Below are 16,935 nucleotides of genomic sequence, written 5' to 3' on the forward strand. Positions count from 1 at the left end.
TGCATTTTCATGAACATTAGCACTGCTTTACTTTGGAGTAAGCACGCATCCAAATTAGTAATAATGTATTATCCTCTGTAATCTGAAAATGAGATTTAGGGCCTAATTCTGCACTCCCGGAAGGACAATAGTATCGGAGCCCACATGTATTTTCCATGAAACACATTCCACTTCCTTCATTGAAGAAAAGCTATCTTTGAGCTGTTTATTAAATAGCCCGTCCACTCTGTAGGACCTCTGTGCAGTAAATTCATGTTGATGTCGAATTTAGCACACGTATGCTCGGAAGGACCTGGCCCATTTTAAATCACTTCAGAATTTGTCTGGATAAAGCACTAAAAATATATTGTTGGGAGCAATTATGCAATGTCCAGCCTGATTAATGACATAACCTATTAGCCCCTTTTTTCCATCTGTTACTTCTCTGGTTCTGTGAGCTCTTCTTCTTGGTCTTTGGGCTAAATCAGATGTGCTGCCTGTTTAATATCTGATATTTTTTTTCTTGGGGGTTGGCATCTGGAATAAACAGAGGTATGGACTAGGTTAGGGCAGCTATTCTAAGTGGATGGGGGCTGCATATCCCCTTAAGCTTCAGCAACAGGCCATGGGGGTAGGGGGTCACGGCCCACATCACCATGCCACATCACCCCCTGGGGTAGGCACAAAATGTGGAAGCCGTAGGAGGGAGGGAGAGCTGAAAGGCTCCTGTTACTATTGCAAATGGAGAGATAAAAGGAGTGGGAGCCCAGGGGTTGCAAGCCCTCACGGGCTTCATGTGGCTGGTGGGCTGCCAGTTGGGCAGCCCTGGAATAGGTAATAATCTACTCCATCCTGCCCTCTCCTGCCAACCTATGCATTTTATAACCAACAACCTAGCAATTAGCAGAGAATTTCTGGCCTAGAGTTTGAAAAGAGCTCTCTTCCTATGCAACCAAGCAAAGAGTCTGTCTTGGGAGAGGCAGGAAAGAAAAATAGTCACTATGGTTTTTTTCTTAATAAGTAGCAAAAAGTATGATCGTATTTCGGTTGTCATCATGATTCCTGTGATTTCACCTTGGAAGGAGCTAGGATAAGGCAGCCATGGGCTCTTCTGACCAAGGGCTCGCATTGGCCCATACATAAATACTTCCCAGGGTTGTTTTTAATGTGTCATGGGAACGTTATGCGAACACTCACTCAATGACTGGGAGCCCTACTTACATGCAACGCAGTTCCCAAATCATTTCAAGGTACCGCTCCATGCAAATGTAGCGCCCTTTATAGAAAACTCGTGTTTGGAAAGACGTAATCCTGCGAGCCAAATGACTTCATGTCTAGTGTGTGGTGCTGTATACACTCTGTGCTCTCCCACCAGTTAAAAGTAGCTGCATAACTCCAAGACATGAAACCTTGATGAGTTGAGCTAGGTCATTCCTACATAGTGGAATGGAGAGGCATATACACCACCCACACTGGCAGTATCCTATTTATGCTGCATCTGAGACTATTTTCTACTTTTTTCTCAGTGTTTCAGACTGCAGAGGTTGAAAAACCCATGTTGAAGATTCCTCAGATAAGTTAAATAGTGGGTGGTGGATTTGAGCGCCGGCAGCTGCTCCCTTGCTATGGAACAGGTGTGAAACGAGGGCCAGCAAATTCCAGAAGGGTGTCAAGATGCTCATTTATATTTGACATTTTTTTGCCCCAAGAGAATGGCAAAACTGTCAATGTGGCTTCTTCTTGGAACGACAATAATGTGTTCAACTAGCTGCAAACAGAATGGGTTGTATGTGCACATAAATGCATACTCCTGCGTGTGCATTGATGGAGCCTGTGCATGATAGAGTTAGTGTTAGAGCATTATTTGGCTTATGGGTGGCATGTGAAGGAAGTGTACAAATAAATGATTCTTTACACTGGCCATATGTTTCTTTTATGCATATTCTTTCTCAGCGACAAGCATTGATCAGCTGTCCGCTCTCACTCCAAACTTCCTCTCAGAATAATTAACCGATTCATTCAGAATGGGCTTAATTTTGACACAAAAAGATGTATTGATTTCCAAATTTAGTTAAATTGTTTAAAACTAACAGAGATGCAGTGATAGCATTCCTTCTCTCCTAAAATAAAATAAAATAAAACAGAACGTCACTGTGAGCTGAGAAAATAAACTGCCGGAGCATATACAAATTAACACCACTCTGAAAAAGGGGTTAGGAATAAAAAAAAGATCTATGGTATGCTCTGGGCTGAAATTCTAGTTTCATTTTCAGTCCTGCATAAAACCTATTTACTGTCCACCCTGTCCTAAAGCAAGGAAGTGAGAAAGTCGCTCAGCCATATTATTCTTTCTGACAGCCTAATAGCAAGGGGACAGCCTGTAAAATTGAAAGGCTACTGGTATTAAGCTATTCCACTTCTTTTAACACAACTCATTAGCTTGCAGACCTCACTGCAACAGTATATCATTGGGACCAAAAGCTTTGGCTGGCAATGTCCAAGCTGCCCTCTATGGACAAGCCATGGGCTACAAAGCCCTTCTCTGATCTCTGCAGAGAGCAGGGCTCTTGGTTCAGCCTCCTTGATTCATCTCCAGCTGGGATACCCATGGGAGGAAGGACGGAGATGCCACTGAAGGCTGTTTCCTTATAAAAGGGATTACCGTTTCTTTTCCTCTGAGACAAAGAGCACCCTCTCACAGGATGAGAGCCTGGAGCCACGGGACAGGGGAAGCCACCATCCTCCTCTTTCTCCACCCACAGACACGCTATATGCTACAGGGGAAAGCGCTGGGATATAGCCTTGTCCCTCCTACCAAAGTGGTGTCTAAAGGGCTTGTCTGGGAGCTGAAGAGATATAAAGCTGGATGGGAATGAAACCAGGGAGTTGGGTGATAGGGGCAAGGCTAAAAACCAAGAAATGTGTAAAATTGAATTTGTTTTCCTTTTTATGGGGCTGTTTAAAGTGAGGGGAGAGGAGTGTTGTATGTGGATATTTGTAGGCCAGCCTGCAGCCAAAAATTATTCCCCCCACCCGTCCACTTCTGAGAACAAATGCAGTTGCTTGAGGGGTGTTGCCTCGGTGCAAACTGCAGCCTGATTTGGAGCAGTGCCCATGAGATGGCATCTCCATGGGGATGTGCCACGGGAACTGGTTCAGTGTGGGTAACAAGAAAATCCACAGTGACAAAAGGGAGGGGTGGTTTAGGGGTTTTTTTCTCTGTTATTTTTTAAGTGGAGAAAAACCCTTGCAATTCAGAGCAAAAAGACCCAGCCTAGCAACTGTGAGTGCTGCAAAACCTAAGCGAACCAACAGATAGTCTGTCTGCTTGCATCTTTCTCTCGCACATCTGGAGAAAGGATGCTGAACTAAAAGGACATCTAACTTAGGTCTGGTAATAAGCTACGTTCCTGCAGATCTCCCTCCCCTGTCAGCCGCTAGCCAAAAACCCACCGACTCCCACTTGGAATAGGGTCTGCTTCTCGTCTTCCCCTGCACCCCCTTTCACCCCAGCTCGTAGACATGCAAAGTGCCCATTAAGCACACTGGCAGATATACCTGAGCGAGAACTGTGCACGGTTTAAGTGACACGGCCATATTTCTGGCTCTTTGTGCTGCTTCTCGTGAGTGATTTTGCCACCCTGACTCCTGAAAGCCTTTCATGATGTCATCCACAATCCCAGACTAATAGGACCCTCTTCACAAGGTGGCCATTTATTTAATTCGCTATAACACCTGTATCACATTACACAAGTGAACAGCATATTAAACTAATAACCTGGAAAGGAGAAAACATTAACTCTTTCCACTCCAGCCATGGGGCTGCCTGAAACTGGACAAATTTATTATATTCCTGTAATTCCTTATTCACAGTTTTAAAGTCTCACCTGTCAATTTAACACCACAGATTTTCAGTGGCCTCAGCCAGCCAGCATTATGTTTGGCAGCTCAAATAATGTAACATGGTCATGTGTGTACCTGAAAGCCCTTTCTTGCAATTCAGCTATGGATATAAAAGTGAATTTTCAATCTGGATATGTAAAAATAAAAGAGGTTGTACCTGCATTGGTACGATACATATGGCTAACTGGCTATGTTAGCTTGCAGACGTTGATAAGGTCAGGAAAACCTCCTACAGCTAGTGACTTTCTGTACTTTCCCACATTGGGTAAAATAAGAATTATTTGCCTATTCTGCTCAGCAACTAGATGCCAAGGAGTTAGGACATTTCAAAGGCAACCCGGAAGGTCCTGTGGGAAATGGTAAGGATTTTGAAACAGAGCTTTGTGGAGATAGCCAGGTCTCTGCTAGCCAAGGTGTTTGTTTAAAGTCTGTGCGTGAACGAGAGAGACAAGCCTTTCAGAGCAGTCACTGGCATCTTGAAGACCTTTCATTAGCATCTCTCATCTTTTTCCCTTCAAATGCGCTGAGCTGTTCGATGCACAGTTGCACTCCAGAACAAGTCCCTTTGGATTACCGCCACACCCCAAACACACATCCTGGAAAGCCAGGGTCTTGCATTTCTAAAAGGCCAGGTTTTTCATCCCTCAACCCCTCAACATCATTCATAATCAGCTGCATGAACTGAAGATGATTTGGAAAGAATCAGCCATATCATTGAACAAAATATTTTATTGGATATAGGTTTGGTTTCATAATAAAAACAGATGAATATAGATGCTTGTCAAAGGGCATCTACCCGTTAATATACAAAGCCTCTATTTATGGCAAGAAGACGAAATGCTCCTGACTGTCTAGTATGTATCCAGATTAAAAAGAAAAACCTATGAGGAGCTGTTAGCTGCTTTCCTGTTCCCCCTGGATGTCTGTCTGCCTGGTCACATAGGCAGCTCCAAGACTGCTGGTTGCTATTGAGGTCAATTCACTTTGCCAGATCTGACCGTGGATCCCTGCCATAGGAGCTTTGCAATTTCTCATTGTACAAAATTAAGACCAGGAATGACATCCAGGGCTGATTCCAAGCGAGCAGGACTGTACAGAAGGCAAATATTTTAACTCACTTTGCTCCTCTGACTTGTCCTTATGCCTTCGGTTTGCTTGAGATGGCTGAGCCGGTGGCTCAGGTGTGTGCAGGCAGCAAGACGTGTTGAATGCAGAGCCACGCACACATACACATAAAAGGGAGGGGAAACCTCTTAAAAAAACAAGAGATGCAAAGTTGCTGGACCGAACTGGGTCTGAATAGCATAAAACCATAAGCATTGTCAATGACTGGGTCAAAACTAGGTGCATCTTGCCCAGTCTCCCATGTCACACAGAGGGCAGAAGCAGGGACTTTTCCTCTCACTCGCAGTCTGCAGCACTGAAAGTCTAGGACGCTCTAATTCAGAGGCGAATAACTCAAAGCAAAGCCCAGCTCATGCAAAACCTCTGCTGTGTGTTGCAATGAGAAAAAAATAAGGTTTGGGGTTGTTTTTTTAACCTTAGAATTAGAAATTGGAAGGGGGACCCCCCAAATGAAGGAGAAGTCTGCTCAGGGGGGGTGAAAGGAGGTTGGAAATGCCCTGAAATCTGAACCTGGACCTGGTAAGGGATGAGGATGGATGTGGGGGTGGTTCATCCCCCCACCCACCCTCCTCCCTGTTTCTTTTACTGGAAATGAAACACCGTCTCAGAAAAGGGCAGCGGGAAATAGGAGAGGAAGGGGATGCCGAGCTGGTAGAGTCTACCTTGCACCTGGGAGTCGAGCACCAGCGAGGCGTTGAAAGCCGGGCAGAGGCTGGCATGGGCCAGGCTGGGCTGGCTCTCGCCCGGGGCTGCCCCCGCCTGCACGTCCTCCGGGGCCGGCTTGTGCAGCGCCGTGCGAGCCAGCAGACTGTCTATGCTGAAGCTCTGCGACTTGCCGGAGCTTTTCGGGGCGCTGCCCCCCGAGGGGGGCTCGGGGCTGCCCTCCAAGCGCCGGGCCAGCGGGCAGCTGCCGGGCTGCGGGGCTGCCGCGCCGTCGGGGCCGCCCTCCGCGGAGCCGCCCCGGCATCTCTTGGCCGGCTCCATCCCTGCCTCCTGGGCGCCGGGGGCTTTGGGCTTCCTCTTCCTGCGCCGATAGTTGCCGTTCTCAAACATATCCAGGCACTTGGGGTCCAGGGTCCAGTAGCTGCCCTTGCCCGGACGGCTCTTCTCCCGGGGCACCTTGATGAAGCAGTCGTTGAGCGAGAGGTTGTGGCGGATGCTGTTCTGCCAGCCCTGCTTGTTGTCGTGGTAGAAAGGGAAGCGCTCCATGATGAACTGGTAAATCCCATTGAGGGTCACCTTCTGGTCCGGAGCCTCCTTGATGGCCATGGCGATGAGGGCGATGTAGCTGTAAGGAGGCTTCTGGGGGGGCTCCTGCCTGGGCATCCCCCCCGACGAGGCGAAGCCGAGAGCCGCAGGCAAGCCAGCCCTCTCCGCCCCGTACAGATACACCATGGAAGAGCTCAAGCCGGGCAGGGGGCTGCTGTAGAGGTGGCTCATGCTGGACGTGGCTGGATCTGCCTCCCAAAGCAGGGACAGGGCAAGGGACAAACCTCCCAGGAGTCCACCAGGGAGCTCTCTGGGATCCCAAGCCTGCTTGAGTCCGCTTCTCCCCCTCTCCCAGCTTCATAGCTCTCTCTCTCTCTCTCTCTCTTTTTTTTTTTTAAAGTTAAATAATTGTTGTAAGTTTGCTATTATATGTTGACTTAGCGCTGGAAAATAAATTGTCTCCGATAAACAGTCGTTTGTGCTCTCAGCCCACCCACAGTAATTAAAATTTCATTGCTACACCACTCCTGAGCTCGCTCCACGTGTCTCGCGGGGACCAGCCAATGGGTCTCCGGATCCTTCCTTCATTTGTTTAGAGAATTAGGCTGTTGATAAGTCTGCCCACCCACGTCGAATCAAGCTGTGTTTATTTGGAAAAATTTCCGGGCACCCAATATATAAACGCACGGATCTGATGTTTGAAATATCACGTCCACCCTTTGACGCTGCAAGCACACACAGGCAGCCCAGGCAGGATGTTCGCTGCTGGAGCCCGGGGAGGCGAAGGCCACGGAGGGCTGGAGTCAAATTGGGGGGTGGTGGTAAAAAAAAAAAAAAAAGATCAATGATGGGGGTGGAAGGAAGCACTGCAATGTGGCAGATGGGGTGGGAGGTGTCACCCCACTGGTGCACTGAGGAGGGGTCCTCTGTGCTGGCGTGAATGAGCCTGGCAGGGGCTGATTTGCTGCGGGCGCATTTTGAGCGTGCACAGTGCTTCGTGCCTGGAAAAGGCGGAGGGGAAATGTGTGCGCCTCTTCTTTGCACTCTGCCCAGGTGAGCTGCGGGATTCAGGGGGATGCTCCTGCCTCCCAGCAGCGCAGCGGGCAAGACCCCCAGTGCCCGCCTGGCTGCACGGCAGGAGCTGCGGCGAAGGGGAAGGGAGCAGTATGATCCTTTCGGGGTACGCCTTTACTGGGGAGCCTGGACAGAGGGTTAGCATTTGTGAATGCAGGCCTGTTGCTTTATATTATGTACTTTCCTGTTTATAACAAGGAGGGGGATTATAACAACTTTACAAGTGCGCGCAGCTGGCCCCTGCTTACATTAGGCATTTGGGATGCCCAGTTTTTTTCCCCTTCGCACACACGCTCTGGGAGGTTTTTTGTTGTTTTTTTATTTTTTTTAACGTTATTGGCTGATGCAAGGGCTGCCCTGGAGGGGTCCGCATGACCCGGTGCAGGAGGAGGTGTCGGCTGGTCCTTGATCCCCCGCTCCAAGCATCCAGATCCTGGCAAGCCACGCTTGGGGGTGCCCGGGGCAAGGCCTGGCCGGTGGAAACGGGGTGCATTGGCAGCTCCCAGGCTCTGGATCTGCGCTGGAGGGTCGCCTGCCTCCTCCCCTGGGATGGGGGAAAGCAGGCAGGTCGCAGCCAGATCCCTATGCCACTAGAAAAGGTATGAATGCAGGATCGGGGCATTTCGGTAGCTGCTGGAAGGGAAATGCCCTAGGATATGGGGGGAAGAGCTTGGTCCTGTGCCTCTCACCCTGGGAAAGCCCCCGAGGACCCGGGGGAAGGTTGCCCCGAGTCCTCAGGGGAAGCTGCCGCCCTGGAGCATCCTCGGAGGGATGTGGCTTTGCAGAGCCAGGCTGGGAGGGTGGCCGCCCCCTCCGCCTCCGCCTCCGCCCACAGGTTGCCCCCGCCCCCGGCTGGGAGTGCCGTATTTGCAAGCCAGGCCGGCGAAGGAGGAGCTGGGAAGCTCTGGAGCAAGCAAAGCCTCTTGCTGGGGGGCTGGCAAAGCCCTTGGAAAGTGACTTCAGCGTGTGCGTGTGTGAAGCAGGCCGGGGGAAGTCGCTTCCCTCCCCCACCCCCAGCTCCTGGGTGGGGATTTGAGGGGAGGGACCCGCAGGGAACAGCATCCCCTCCCCAGGAAGGGAGCCAGCCCCCTGTCCCGAGGCTAAGGGCACAGCCGCGTGTCCGCACCTAAGCCCGGTGCCAGCCCCAGCAATGCAGGCGGGCGGGGCTGCAGGGGAAGGGGAGGTTGCTTTTGGAAATCAGGTCTCATCAGCATCTCTTCGTCAAACATTATTTCACATAAAACTTCCTTGTAAAGGGGGATCTGTGCAGCGTTGCTCGGCTCCAGCTGCTTTCACTCAGCTGACACCTTATGGACATCTGCAAGGGGGGGCTGGACGGGAGATCGGCCCGTCCCGGAGCTCTATGCACAGATCTAGATCCACGCCGAAGCTTGACTTAAATCCTCCCAGTTTTCCCTGGGGAAAGCCGGAGCACGGGTCATCCAAACACCAAATCCCAGCAGATCTGCAAGGATCCCCCCCCCCCCCCCAATTTCTTGCCTTACTTTGGTAAATACAAATAGGAATCCCCGGGGGGGAGAAGGCAGACCCCAGCCCCGGCCGCCAGCTGCCCAGCTGGCCCTGCCTGAGCAGCTCCCTCGCCCCCTTCTCTGGTTCTTGACCCAAGACATTCCTGCAGCTCGTTACATTATCTGGGTGGGAGCTGCCTCCTAAGTGTCTGTAACTCGAGACTTTCTAATGACTTGGAAATGACCACAGGCAGAGCCCGGGAGGGAGGGCTGGGGCGAGAGCTACATGCTATATTTCTATAATATATATATATATTAGATGATATATATAATATAATGTATATATTAGATAATATTATATGATATACTGTATCCCAAAACGACGTCTATATGCACTGATTCATATAGGTAAAATATGAATTTATATATGAACATATATGGATCGTGTGTGTGTGTGTATAAATAGATATATTATGGATCACATAAATCTATAGATCGTGTGTGTATGTATGTATATATAATATGGATCACATATCTATGGATCGTATCTCTTGCTCACACACGCGTGTGTGTATATAGATCACATATAAAATAAGTGTGTGTATATGGATCACATATAGGTATATATTGATCACGTGTGTGTATATAGCTATGTGCTATACTTTATAATATAGTGTGTCTATATATATATATTTATATATAACATATATGTATTGTAAAATAAAGCATAGCACAGCTTACACACACATGCATGTGCATGTGCAGTTGGGATATAGGCGTCGTTTGGGGATCTCTAAGGGATGGAGGGGATATCTCCTGGCTCCCCGGGGCTCGGGTCCCTGCAAGGGGGCAGCTCGGGGGCTGGCTGCCCACCAGGAGAGGGAGAAGGGAAATGAGGAGGGAAGATAGGCTTAGAGAAGCGGCTCGTGCTCCCTCGAGGTGATGGCAAGCTGGGGGCACAGAGGCCTGACGCGATGTGAAACGCCGGGCTGTGACCACAACGGGTGTCTAAAGATGTAGGGGTCTAAAAACAAAGCGCCCCCCGCCAAAAAAAATCCACCTGGAGGCTTCCCAAGCCAAGTGCCCGGGATCAGGGTCTAGTGCTCATCACCCAAGCTGGCCGGGTCCCGTTACCATAGGCCTGGACGGCTGGCTAAGGGATCGTCGCCCACTCTGTGCCACCCTCACCCCTCCTGCAAAGGGGCTTTTCGTGCTGCCAGGGCAGGTGCAAGGCTTGCCTTCAAGAGCCCCTTTCCCCTCATCCCCACGGCATTGCCTCCCCCAGCCTCAGCCGCATTGCCTCTCCACAGCCTAAAAAAACAAAACACAGCGGGGTGTGGGGAGAAGCTGCCAGCCCCCCCGTCCTGCTGCGGCTGGCAGCGAGGATGCTCAGGGGGGAGCCAGGGGCTCCGGATCTGCCCGGGGTGTCCCCAGGTGGGTTTGGATTTCCCGGGCAAAGCCCTCGCCCGTCGGCTGCATTGGCAGGAAACCCAGAGGCGGAGCCCAGCTGATTTTGGACAAGGGATTTTTTCCCCCCTTGGTTTGTGTGACTAAACCCCGAGCCGCAGCTGGGGCCAGGGCGGGCGGGATGCGCAGCCTCGGGGATCCGACCCACGAAAGGCCCCGATCCTGCAAGGGACTGGCTCTGCCCCTTTCCGAGCCTGCCCCGAGCAGGTGACGTGGCTGCATAAAGGAAAGGGGAGGGGTATCTGAGATGGGGGGGGAAGCTGGCAAAATCCTGGAAACCTCAATTTAAAATCCCTGGCACTCGACCCCGTTGCCCCCGGGGTACCAGCAACCAAAATCGCACGGATTTCATTGCGGCAGGAGCACGCCCTTGTCTCCTGCCCCCGGGCATCGACTGGCGAGTCAAACACCCCCTAAAACTCACCATGTCCCTTGCCCTGGAGGGAGGAGGGACGTGTGTGCACGTCTGTCCCCAGCAAACCAAGAATCCGGATTAAGGGACCGGCTAGTTCAAAGCGTTTAACCGGTGCTAGTTTTACCACGGCCCTGCGGATTGCCTGCCTGGTGTCTGAGCCACCTGTCTGGAGCAGCAAAGGACAAGAGCAAACTCCCACCCCCTTTCCAATCCAAAAATCATCTCCCCCCTTCACTTTTCACTCAAATCTGGACTAAACGGCGCTTTGCAGCAAACATTACCGGGAAGAGCACCCCACAACATGGGAAGCTGGGGAAGGGGACGGGGGACCAGCTTTTCCGAGAAGCTCTTGTTCTCTTTCAATCATGTGTCTGCAGATGCAAAGGCTAGCTCCTCTACGTGACTGCAATCTACGCTGGGATCTTTCCTGGCCTTAACAACAAAAGAAATCTGGAAGAAACAGGGAAGCCTGTTGTGTGCTCGAGGATTGGCAAAAGGCAGCGGTTCAAAAATAAATAAGGCTTGCAAAGAGAGGCGGGGAAGAAAAGGGGATCGTTGGGAGGGGAAAATCGGACAGAGACAGTTGCATCCTTCGCACCCAAACCCTCTGTGCTGGAGGCCTGGGCTTCACCCTCCTTCCCAGGGACGTTGTTCAGCCCAGTAACGCGCCTCTTGACCTAAATCTTCCCTTGGCAAATGGCACAGGCAGACGTCTTTGTTGTTTTATTAGCATCCTTCCAGCTCTCTCAGTGCAAATGCACACAGCCCTTCTGGGGTTGCGCGCGCCAGGGAGTGCAACATGAGCGCGCAAAAACCAGCGTTTCCAGCTCTCTCGGATTGCAAGCTTTATCCCGGGCCCTGACCGCTGCTACCATCTCCTAGGGAATTCAAGGTTTATTCTCCCCTCCCTTAGCTATGTTCAGAGCCAGAGCCTTGCGGCAGGGCTGGTGGGGAGGGAAAACGCTGGGAGCCGACGGATTCTTGCCTTAAGCTAACGCCACTTTGCCCCGCACCAGATGCAGAAGCGGCATCCCCAGCCCACGAGTCGAAATCAGGGATGAGCGATTAACGTGCTGGATAGTAATCAGCATCGTGGTCCTTTGGGGATGCGCTCTCCTTGATGATCTAGCCCAGTCCGGGAAATCCTGACCGCGCCTGCAAAGCACCTCGAGGCTCGGACAGAGGAGGGGGCAGCTGGGCATGGGGCAAGGGAGCGTGGCCCACAGGCAGGCTCCGTGTCCTGCTCTCCCACCGCGGTGTCCTCTGTCCCCTTGGAACTGTCCAGCAAAGCAGAGCGAGTGCTGCCCGGCCGAGAGCCCCCGGCTGGGGCTGGAAGCTGCTGCGGGGGGGCATTAGCACAAAGCGGCTGGGATGCGGCATTGCACCCAGACAAGCCTGGGACTAGTGCAGAACAGAGGCAGCCGCTTGAAACTGGGGGCTGCTGCCTGCTGTCCACCCCCCTCCACACTGGCTCTAAAGACCAACAGCTACCAACGCTGCCCAGCATCCAAGCAAGAGCAGGAGGTGCCATCACCTGTGCCCTGCACCCCTGAGATGGTGCATAGGGGAAAGGACACGAGCCACTGGCTCCAGCAAGGAACCTGAGCTGGAAAAGGGGCATTTTGACCTGCTAGGGCTATACTTTGCTTTCTCACACACACACACGCACAATGGTACCCCGCAACCCATCAGCCCCGCACCTTGAGTGAGCTCCGAGCTCCAGCACCTGATTCCCAGCTAGCTGCTTCTCAGATGAAAAGGGGTTGGGGGGGAGGGGGGATCTATTAGCAAAAAATCTGCACAAGACCAACGAGGGGGGAAAAAAATTAGATCTCACGGTATCTGATTCTTCCCCCCCCCCCCCTTTTCTCTTTAAAAGTCTCCTTGGGCTTGTTATTAAGAGCCAAGAGGGACTAAAGAGGCTGGCAACATGGCCGAAAAGTTTATGAGCGTGTTGTTTAAAACGTAAGTCCTGGCCTGTCCCCCCCCCCCCCGGCCATCAAGAACATCAGTGTCTTCGGCCGGAATAAAGCCAGATGAAAAGCAATTGGGGTAATATGCCCACGACTAATAATATCATTTCCAACCATCCCTCTGGTTACCCTTTCACCCCAACAGATTCAGGGTGGGAGACAGCAGGATTTGTCCTTTCAGGAGCGATGCATTATATTCTCCTCTTCACCGGGGCAATAATAATAATAATAATAATAATAATAATAATAATAATAGAGCACCGCACGCCTCTTGGCAATCTGTACCAGCAAATACAATTGCGGGGAGGACTAATCTAATACTACACAAACTTACTGCAAGCAAAAAAAAAAAAAAAACCCAAACAAGCCCATGGTGAAAACGCTCGGAAAAAAATAGGCCATTTTAAAAATCCTAAATGCTGCTTCATGCCTTGGCAACATGCAAAAAGGAGTGCGATCGCCTTTTTGTATAACTCCAGCCCGTTTGCCTGCTGCGCCTTATAAGAGATGGCTAAGCCCTATGAAGAAGGGGAAGGCGGTAGCTTTCAGCGGTCATTTAGGCATTCAGAATAAGAGCTGGGGCTGGAGCTGGGGAAGCAGAAGGCGAATACAGCGCAGCGGAGAGGGGAGTTGATGGGAGAAACGATTACAAAGAGACAAGGCGGCAAAAGCACCCTGCTGTGAATATAGAGGAGTCCCTAATGAGAGCAGAATCAAAGGGGAACGCGTATTGCCCCGTACAGACGTGCTCTCAGCAGCATTTTTGTTCCGTTTTAGGTATAAGCTGTGGCTGCCTGGCAAAACTCAGAGCCCATTATCGGGCCTGCACCTCGGCTGCTGAAAAGAGCCGGCGAGAAAGGGAGTAAAAGAAGTGTCTTAATCAGGACTCGCCCGGATCCCAATGACTGTTTTCATTCCCAGAACCTGGAGCCTGGAAAAAAAAATCTCACTCGAGCTTCAAGCTGGCAAATCCTCTCGTCTTTGCCAAGCAGTCCCATGCCAGCAAGTGCCTTCAAACTATGTTCCCCTGTGCAGCTGCATTATTTTGTCGGCATTCAATTGTGACATGAACACATTAGGAATAATAATAATAATAATAATACCCGTTAAGTCTCTGGGGAATCTCCTTTGCTTAAAAGCCAACGTGTTTCATGTTTCTCTGCCCCAGGAAAGGAATGGGGGAGGGTGCAAAAACACATACACACACACACATGCGCCAGACTTTGGAGCAGAAAAAACAACATGGATTTATTTTAAGGTAAGTACAATGAAGACCACATAAGACAAACAAACGTGAAGTCGAATAAAAACAAATAGTCCTTAGGAATGGTCGGGGCGGAATCTATTTTACAAAACATCACACGTCGTAAATAATAGGGGAGGGGGGGGAAAGTATCAGATACTTCGTCTTCCCCGCTGCCCCCAAATCCACCGCCACCAACGACAAAAAAGTACGAATAAATTATCGCCTCGTTCGGTTAAAAAAAATTGCTCTGCATGGAAAAGAAACTCTATGGCGTCATTGTCCAAAAGAAGAAAAAAAGAAGAAGAAATGGCTTGTCATTGATGGTCAGTTAGGAAGGGACGGGCGACGTTAAAAAAAAAATCCAGTGAACTCAACTTTAAATATTATATTAATGGCTCTGAACATCAGCCTGATTAGAAATCCACACACATTTTTTTTTTTTTACAGCACAATAAAGAGCACTTAAAAAATACCCAGGACATATATTTCTATATATATATACATATATATATATATATATACTTTTTTTTTCTTTTTAAAATCGTATAAATGATCGCTGTGTATTGGTCCATAACTTATTTTTGTCTCAGCCCCCTCCCCCCCACCCCTATACTCTAGCATATAAATCTGCCACTTGGCTTAGATAATCATATATATATACTTTAAAAGAAATCCCTTCTTTCTCTCTCTCTCTCTCTCTCTCTCTCTTTGTGTCTGTCTGTCTTTTTCTTTCCTTTTTTTAAAACCTTTTTTTTTTCCTTTTTCAAGTAGAAGTGACTTGTCTGGCTTGGAAAGGAAGGATGGAGGAAGGGGGGCAGGTCTAGAGCTCTCTCGGGGGGCTCCCAGGTGCGCTGACATCTTCCCTTAGGCGGTCTCAGGACGGGGGGCCTTGGCAGCTCGAGGCTGCTCAGTACTTAGTGCAGTCATAGGAATAGGGGGTGGAGTGGCGGTATATGGAGGGCGCCGATCTATAGGGGATCTGACAGCTCGTGTTGCCGCTCACCTGGTGCTCGCCGAGGCCGGAGCTCTCCAGGCCGAGCCGGTGGGAGTTGAACATGTCCCGCACGTTGGGGAAAGTCTGCTGCTGGGCGCCGAAGGCGTGGCCGGGCAGGTGCGGCAGCTCCGCGCCGTGGTTCAGGTACCACGGGGCGGCCGTCTGCCCGCTGCCCGCGCCCGCGGGGTGGTGGCCCGCGGGCAGCGCGCCGTCCTGCCCCGACGCCAGGCTCATGGTGCCCAGGGGCGGCGAGGTGCCGTCGGGGTGCTCCGAGAGGCCGTCCTCCAGCGAGGCCAGGTGCCCGGCGCGCTCCCCGGTGTAGAGGCTCATGGCCCGCATGCTGCAGTGGTAGCCGCCGCCCGTGTCCATGCCCTGGCTGCAGGGCTGGCTGTACAGCGGCGGCTGCGGCTGCGGGTAGCCCAGGGGCCCGGCGGGGCCCGGCCGGGGGCTCAGCTCGCCGGGGGGCGAAGTCCGCAGGGTCATGATGTTCTCCACGCTGAAGCCCGACGACAGCCCGTTGCTGGCGGCGTGGGGCTCGGGGCCGGAGCCGTCGGTGGAGGCGGAGGGCGTGGAGGCCACGCTGCGGGGACTGTCCCTCTGCGGGCTCAGCGTCTCCACCTTGGTGATGACCGGCAGGTCGGGCGAGGACGCCTCGCTCTTGATGACCACCTTCTTCTCGGAGGAGGACGAGGAGGAGGAGGAGGAGGACGAGGACGGCTCCTTGGGCAGCTCCTTGGGCTGCTCCTTCAGCAGCCTCTCCCGCACCTCCTCCTTCTCCTTAGCCACGTCTTTCTTCTTGAAGCGCCTGCGGCGGCGCAAAAAAGACCCGTTCTCGAACATGTTGTAGGAGTCCGGGTCCAGCGTCCAGTAGCTGCCCTTGCCGGGCTTCTTGTCGTCGCGGGGCACCTTCACGAAGCACTCGTTGAGCGACAAGTTGTGCCGGATGGAGTTCTGCCAGCCCTGCTTGTTCTCCCGGTAGAAAGGGAAGCGCTCCATGATGAACTGGTAAATCCCATTGAGGGTGATCTTCTTGTCCGGCGCGTTTTGGATGGCCATGGTGATGAGCGCGATGTAGCTGTAGGGCGGCTTTACCAGGTCCTTGGGGGCCGCGGGCTGGTGGTGGTGGTAGGGCCCGTAGGAGCGCCCCATGCCCGCGGCGTAGGGCTCGGCGTGGCCCGAGTAGACGCCCATGGGGCTGGCCATGCTGCTGTAAGTCCCCGCGCTCCGGTAGTAGTTGGGCTCGCTCAAGTAGGGCACCACTCCCAGCGCGTTGGGGTCGGAGACGGAGTAGCGAGCCTGCATCCTGGACGGAGCCCCCCTCCCCCGAGATCGCAGCCAGGAGGAGGAAAGGGGTGGAGGGACCTACCCTCTGCGGAGGCTGGCGACCAGGCTCTCTCCGTTCAGCAGCCGTCAAGCAGCAGCAGCATCCTTCCAGGGGCGCCGGGAGGATTGTGCGGGGCGAGCTGGCTCTCGGGGTGGCTATATAAATTTTTTTGGGGGGGGGGGGTCCCAGAGGCTGGGAGCAGGGAGGGCGGGGAAGGGGAGGTGGGGAAAAACAAAAGTCTTGAAAAAAAAAAAATAAAGAAGAAGCAAGGCAGGTTTCTTCTATCAACAAGGAGAGATCTTGCGAGCCTCTTGCAAACTCAGCATCAAAATAAACTCTCGGGTCGCGGCTGAGTCCGGAGGGTGGGTGTAAGTGTGTGTGCGGCAGAGCCCCGCAACGCCAAACTCCCCTTAAAGGGTTTGGGAAAGTTTCAAAACTTTTCTTGCTGAAGGCGAGTTTTTACTCTCCCCTGGCCACGCCTCCCGCCAGGACTCGGGGCCAATGGGCGAGCGCTCCGAGGCCTCGTCAGCCAATCGCGGGGCAGGGAGAGAATGCGGAATAAGATCACTGCTTGGAGCGAGATAACACGCAGGGAGCCATCGGGGTTGTATTTTTTTTCTTAATTTTTTTTTTCTTAATCCGAAAAGGGTTTTGTTGGGTTTTTTTATTTTTTAAAGGTGTTGGATGCAAAGCAGCTGACTGCCGGCCGGATCGCAGCTGAGCTGGGCTTGCCTGCCCGTGCTGTCCCGTTTCATCC

The 16,935-nt window shown here is 51.9% G+C and overlaps 2 protein-coding genes across 2 annotated transcripts; both read right to left on the minus strand.

The window, feature by feature from the left end:
- Window positions 1–4,591: 4,591 nt before the first annotated feature.
- On the minus strand, window positions 4,592–8,766 carry FOXL1 (forkhead box L1). Its single transcript, XM_019488242.2, has one exon. It carries the CDS (start codon window positions 6,445–6,447, stop codon window positions 5,590–5,592), a length of 858 nt encoding a protein of 285 aa, XP_019343787.1. The 5' UTR covers window positions 6,448–8,766; the 3' UTR covers window positions 4,592–5,589.
- Window positions 8,767–13,836: 5,070 nt separating this feature from the next.
- FOXC2 (forkhead box C2) lies at window positions 13,837–16,667 on the minus strand. Its single transcript, XM_006276695.4, has one exon. It carries the CDS (start codon window positions 16,154–16,156, stop codon window positions 14,768–14,770), a length of 1,389 nt encoding a protein of 462 aa, XP_006276757.1. The 5' UTR covers window positions 16,157–16,667; the 3' UTR covers window positions 13,837–14,767.
- Between the last annotated feature and the right edge of the window lie 268 nt (window positions 16,668–16,935).

The sequence above is a fragment of the Alligator mississippiensis genome, chromosome 10 (genome assembly GCF_030867095.1).
Source record: "Alligator mississippiensis isolate rAllMis1 chromosome 10, rAllMis1, whole genome shotgun sequence".
Lineage (NCBI taxonomy): Eukaryota > Metazoa > Chordata > Crocodylia > Alligatoridae > Alligator > Alligator mississippiensis.